General features: G+C 46.1%; 1 protein-coding gene across 1 annotated transcript in view; it reads right to left on the reverse strand.

The window, feature by feature from the left end:
- Positions 1 to 388, reverse strand: part of LOC136626164 (protein FRA10AC1) — a 33778-nt gene extending 33390 nt beyond the window's left edge. Inside the window, exon 1 of the mRNA XM_066600973.1 lies at positions 256 to 388. Within this exon, the coding sequence (XP_066457070.1) occupies positions 256 to 270 (15 nt within the window). The 5' untranslated portion in view covers positions 271 to 388. The remainder of the gene's footprint in view (positions 1 to 255) is intronic.
- Between the last annotated feature and the right edge of the window lie 6548 nt (positions 389 to 6936).

Here is a 6936-nt window from a genome sequence, read left to right on the forward strand (position 1 = left end):
TCCGTATATTTCAATATATTTGGAAATCACACAAGTCCCCCACTATAAGGAGGCGTTGGGACTGGCGGATTTACTGCACCCAAAGCCCCCTATAAATCCCCCTCCAGACGGGTTTTCTGGGAGGACGGTCATCCTGCACAACCTCTGGACTGGCTGTGGGGTCATACACTCCACTGCATGCAGCTCTAGTGGTGGAACCAGAGGGCTCAGCATGCCCTGCTAGCAGCCTGTCAGTCCCGGCTCAGAGCTACTCACGTAATTTGATGTCATGTTATCAGCAGCACAACATCCCCTCCTTCCTTTCTGCACACAGCACAGCGTGTGCCTCACTATCAGCAGTCCCCCGGAGACAGATCACCTCAGCGTTTGGTTCCGCGTCCTGCAGTACCTGTTACAGACACTAGAGGCCGCCAGCCCTGACAGCAGGGGAGTGTGCGCGAGCCGTCAGCTCTTATCTATAGAGGATATACAGTCTTTGTGACAATGCTCAATCCCAGAGAAGGAGATGTCATTGCTGCAAAACTCGGCATGCAGTTCCATCTCAGCAGATATACAAATGATGAGAGTTGTGGTGATTAGATGAAAGGTCTTGCCACCGGAGACCCTACAACTGCCCCCCCCCCCTATGCTGTCATAGAAGTCACTTAGTGGCCCCAGGTTTTTAGGGTATCTGTGGCTCGTAGAAAGCAAAAGACAGCTATGAACTATTTCACTTACAAATCATGCACCTCGGGCCCGGCTCACACAAGTGTCATGTAAGCGCATAGTACACGGCGAACGGATCCATTGAAAGTACATTGATTTTTTCAGTGATTTATTCACATTTGCGTGTAATACGTGCATAAAAGGACACAGCGCGTTCTATGTTACTGCGTCTGCACCATAGAGCCCTGCTGTTTTCCATGGGCACATAGTAAATGCTGTACATACGCAATCTCATTGTGTATGTGTGTCGTTTATATGCACCGCCGCTAAGTGTCAGAGCGGGAAATGACAAAAAAAAGACTGCTCATGATACTATCAGCGGCAGTCCAAAATCATTGCCATACACAGTGAAAAGCCGGCTCACACAGCGGTAAAATGCTGCGTGAGGCTGCATACACGAACGTATATCGGCTCGGTTTTCACGCCGGCCGATATACGGCATCTCTCTCTGCAGGTGGAGGAGGCTGGAAGAGCTGGGAGCAGGAACTTAGCTCCCGCCCCCTCTCTGCCTCCTCTCCATCCCCTCTCCGCCCCTCTGCACTATTTGCAATGAGAGGAGGTGGAATGGGGGCGGGGCTAAGTTTCAGGAATTAGCTCCACCCCTGTCCCGCCTCTCCTCATTGAAAATAGTGCAGGGGGGCGGAGAGGAGGCAGAGAGGGGGCGGGAGCTCAGAGCACTGCTCTCGGCTCTTTCAGCCTCCTCCCCCTGCAGAGAGAGACGCCGTATATAGGCTGGGCGTGAAAACCCAGCCGATATACGGTCGTGTGAATGCACCCTTAGGGTGCCTACCCACTTGCGATTTTTTTTCCTGTGATGTTTTGCGTTTTTTCTCAAGAGCAATTAGTATAGAATGTGTTCTTGTCCATCTGGGGGGTTTTTTCCGCCCCTAAGGGCGCCTACCCACTTGCGTTGCCGATTTTCGCGCGTGAAAAACGCGGCGTTTTCGCACGTTCTTTGCTGCGTTTTTTGCGGCGTTTTTTACATGTTTTTTGCAGCCCTCCATTGACAATCATGGATGCATTAAAGGGGTTGTCTCGCGGCAGCAAGTGGGTCTATACACTTCTGTATGGCCATATTAATGCACTTTGTAATATACATCGTGCATTAAATATGAGCCATACAGAAGTTATTCACTTACCTGCTCCGTTGCTAGCGTCCCCGTTGCCATGGTTCCGTCTAACTTCGGTGTCTTCTTGCTTTTTTAGACGCGCTTGCGCAGATGTATCTTCTCCCTTCGGCTGGTCTTGGAAGCATCGGCGTTTTGGCTCCGCCCCCTTGTACGCGTCATCGCGTAGCTCCGCCCCCGTCACGTGCCGATTCCAGCCAATCAGGAGGCTGGAACCGGCACACGTCATGGGGCGGAGCTACGCGATGATGCGTACAAGGGGGCGGAGCCAAAACGCCGATGCTTCCAAGACCAGCCGAAGGGAGAAGATACATCTGCGCAAGCGCGTCTAAAAAAGCAAGAAGACACCGAAGTTAGACGGAACCATGGCAACGGGGACGCTAGCAACGGAGCAGGTAAGTGAATAACTTCTGTATGGCTCATATTTAATGCACGATGTATATTACAAAGTGCATTAATATGGCCATACAGAAGTGTATAGACCCACTTGCTGCCGCGAGACAACCCCTTTAAGAGAAAAATAAGGAGACATATGCAACTGACAGTTTCTATGTGAAAAAACCCCACGAAACGGAAAAAAACCCAGATGGCCAAGAACACATTCTATACTAATTGTTCTTGAGAAAAAACGCAAAACATCGCAGGAAAAAAAAAATCCCCAGTGGGTAGGCGCCCTAAGGGTGACTACAGACTAGCGTTTGCGAATTTGCTGCGTTTTTTTCCCAGGTGTCTATGGGGCTTTCTAAAGTTAAAAGGGCATTGTGGCAAAATCACAATTTTGTGCGATGCGATTTTAACATTACCAAGTCCCATAGACACCTGGAGAAAAAAACGCTGCGAATTTCGCAGTGAAAAAGAACTGTAGTGAGTAGTCACCCTTATACACATACGCTTGTGTAAACCTTCCCCAAGAGCTATTCCCTAACAGCCAATGACATTCCACCACCCCTTTCCCCCCTGTACAATAATATTTCACTACCCCTCCCTGCTGTACAATAAATTTCCACTATCCCTCCCCCGCCATACAATAACAATTCACCACACCTCACCCTGTACAATAACATTTCACCACCCCTCCCCCCGTTAAGTAACATTCCACCTCCCCTCACCCGCCGTACAATAACATTCCACCACCCCTCCCCCCATACAATAACATTCCACCGCCCTTTACCCGCCGTACAATAGCATTCCACCACCCCTCCCCTCGTACAATAACATTCCACCACCCCTCCCCCCGTACAATAACATTTCACCACCCCTCCCCCCGTACAATAACATTCCACCGCCCCTCACCCCACCAATTGGGATCTGTTATTTCCTGCTGGGACTCCCACACTGTTACCCCAGAAATAGTTTAAATGAGGTTGCAGCTGACACACTTGGTCAGTACTGGAGGAACAAGACGAGGTTAGCGCTAGCGGATAACTTGAATAGTCAAGGAACAGGCTGAGGGTCAGGGCAGGCAGATGTCTTGCATAGTCGAGCAACAGTAAATGAGCCAAGATCAGGAATGGGGAAAATCAGGAAAGCTGGGTAGTTCAAGCATGGGTTTATCACCAGTAGATCAAATAGGAAACAAAGTAGCACCTTTGCACAGTAGCAACTGATTGCTCAGCCACCTGCCTATGGGCACAATAGCTCTAAATAATCCAGGACCTGTCGGGATTGGTTGGGGACTAGAAATCTGAGGGTGCACTCTGGCCCTTTAAGAGGTGGCTGGGTGCGTGCTCTCACTCTATGGGAACAAGGATGCTTACAGGACATGCAAGGTCTGCCACAGATATTATCACGCCCAACAGCAGGAGGAGGTAGGGGGACACCACTGGCCATGACCAGTGGCTATAACATCATGCAGAGAATCTATCAGCAGCTTGTCCTGAAGTGTATGGTAGCCACAAATGTGCACCATGACTTCATTCACTTCAATGGACCATCAGCTAAGTGCAGTGGTCCAATGAAAGTAAATGGAACAGTGGTAAGTATGCACGGCTAACGCTATCATGCCCTTTGGGACAGGCTACACCTGGACTTTCTGCATGAAAGGTAAAACTTGCCTTGTCTTGCCCTTTAACTATGCAGCAATCTCTTATATCCACAGTCTCCTTTACTACTCATAGCCAGTGATACATAATGGACCCATAGTACTTGTACATCCATCATCAGCACTATAGCATTTCCTATAATGAAGCTCAGTATTTCTGTACTAAACATCCACCATTACAGCATTTCCCATAAGACATCAGTTCTTTATATAACTTTCCTATTGAATTCTAGCATTTTATTCAATTACACGGAGTTAACTTTTTCTAACCTCGCTTAACATACATTCCAGAATGATGCTTCACAACAAGTCATAGAAGATGGATTAGATTTCTGGAAATAACAATTACTATTCACACAACAGTTGGTGAACGCCTACAGGAGAAGCTAATTAGATTTAGACTGTCTTGTCTTTAACCCTCAATCTACTGGAAAAATTAGGTATTCATCAAAGAGCATAGGAGATGGAGGTTACTCTCTCCGCGAATGTTTAGCTCATAGTGTAAATTCACCACGGATTCCGCACCCAAATCCACAGCGATATCCTCACTGTTTTAGCATTCTATTGAATGCTGTGGAATTCTTCACCATCTATGTATATAAAGACAAAATCCCTCACTGACTCACTCGCCACTAATTCTCCAACTTCCTGAGGTAGTAGAAACATGAAATTTGGCACAAGCATAGATTATGTCCAAAATAGGAAAAGTTAATAGGTCCCAACTCGATTATTCAGTTCTAGCGCAAAAGAATGAGCGTCCAAATATTATGTACGTAATCTAATTCTCTCACTTCCCGATGTCGTAGAAACATGACATTTGGCACGAGCATTGATGATGTCATAAATAGAAAAGGTTAATGGGTCCCAAATTAGTTATTCAATTCTAAGCGCAAAAGAATTATCGTCCAAATTTTACGTACGTAATCAAATTCTCTCACTTCCTGATGTCATAGAAACTTGAAATTTGGCACGAGCATTGATGATGTCATAAATAGAAAAGGTTAATGGGTCCCAACTCGATTATTCAATTCTAAGCACAAAAGAATTAGCGTCCAAATTTTACATATGTAATCTAATTCTCTCACTTCCCGATGTCATTTTATATAAAGGAAACATCGCATGGTTACATTCACGTGGTGTTTCCTGGGTAACGCAAAGAACCATGCAAAATGGTGAACATATTTTTTTCCTCGGTATCTCTAAAGTAACCACGACTTCATAAGATTTTTCGTGTGAACACCAGATAAACACCAGTACCAAATTAACTCGGGCAAAGCCGGGTATATCAGCTAGTAGTTCGTGTGATGCAGCTTTTTCCATTGCAGATTTTGAAAAATAATTTGCGGGGGAAAAAAATTGACCTGTCAATTCTTGAAGCGGAAACCTCATTGAGCGGCCACATGGACTGGGCCTAAATCCGCATGCGTATTCTTATTAAATTCTGCAGCAGATCTCCAAGGCTCGGCCTCCGATTTCTGTCACAGAACAGACAGACATGTGCTGCACCATCTGGCCAGACATTCAGGAAAGAGGAGACACAGAGGGGATCCTAGTAGTTTGTGGAGCCACAGAGGGATGCCAGTAGTCATTTTTTGGACCCCAGAGAGGACACCAGTACTGTGTGAGGAGGGGTGGAAGTGAGAGATGCATTGGTGGTAGCAGCAGGATGAGTAGAGTGTGCATAGATGAGTCGTGGCTGGAAGAAATCTTCATGGTGGTCTGGGCCCGCATACAGAACGGAAATAAATGATGCCAATCAGAGAAGTTTCGATCACTTGAGGTAACTGCACTGTAATCGCTATCATTGGAGGTAATTGCACTGTAATTAATATTACTGGAAGTAACTGCACTGTAATCATTATCACTGTGTAGAACTGTTATCTATTATACTGTTATACCATATAGTGACTGTTATAGATAGGTGGTCTCTAATATAATTTGTTTTCCGCGTGGGTGGGAGAGCATTTATTTTCCACAGGGGTGGGGCCCGATGAGTTCTTTGTATATCCCTGAGACGTAATGCCACAGTAAGTTCACAGTATGTGGCACAAATTTCTGTAGCTGTCCCATTCATTTGAATGTGGTTTTCAGAAATCCACGCACATGCTACAGAAACAAGCTTGTGCTTACAGTCATGTTCACAGGTACAACTATGAATATAAACTCCAGATGAGGTTCCCAGGACTTACTCCTCGGGGACCAAATGTTAACATTTTAATATTCAGCTAAGTGCTCCGAGCAGGGTATGCAGAACACAGCTGGACCGCTGTCTTCTTCATACTCCGGTTGTGTTCTCCGAGCAGGATATCAGCTGAAACAATAGTATCAGCAGTATCCATATGAGAGCTCAGTATGTGCCACTGATAAGACTCATTGGTCTTTTTCAGCTTGCTGAAAGACAACGATGAACGACTCGTTAATGAAAACTGCACAATGTCCGTGCAGTTAGACCCAACGATTCTTGGTTAAAAAGATGGCTTTGAGCGATTTTTGAGCAAGAATCATTGGATCTAAATGGGCCTTAAGAGGCTTCCAGCTCACAGATTACTGTTGGCAGATCCCATTATCTTTAGTAGGATCTACAGAGAACTAAGTGCTTACTGCCAAACACACGGAGGAGGAACAGCGAACCGGCTTTGTTTTATTCTGTTCAATTTCCATTTTTTTTCTCTAAGGTTAAGTATTGCAGGAAGCTTTTGCCACTCAACCCTGCTAAGTGTCATAGCACCAAATGGAAAATACATGTTCATGGGTGAAGGGGTAAGGGTTCCCCATGGAGTATATTAAGAACTATTGGTGGCATGAAGGTTAAAAGATAAAAAGCCACCTCTCCTTCCTTCCCCTTTTAGTCTCTTGTCTTCTGAAGGCAGCAGGTGGGCAGAGATTAGTGACTGATGTGCACAGCTCCATGCAGCACCTTTTTTTCTGTCTAAAAGACAGTCAGCTGGGAGGAAAGTGTGCGCCGTCCATTATAGGCAATGGGGTCCACCCGACACTGTTCGGTTCCGTCCAGATATGGAACTGTTCAGCCGTAGGGATTCACCTTTCCTTCTCTACAAACGG

Source organism: Eleutherodactylus coqui, chromosome 4 (assembly GCF_035609145.1).
Source record: "Eleutherodactylus coqui strain aEleCoq1 chromosome 4, aEleCoq1.hap1, whole genome shotgun sequence".
In the NCBI taxonomy this organism is placed as follows: domain Eukaryota; kingdom Metazoa; phylum Chordata; class Amphibia; order Anura; family Eleutherodactylidae; genus Eleutherodactylus; species Eleutherodactylus coqui.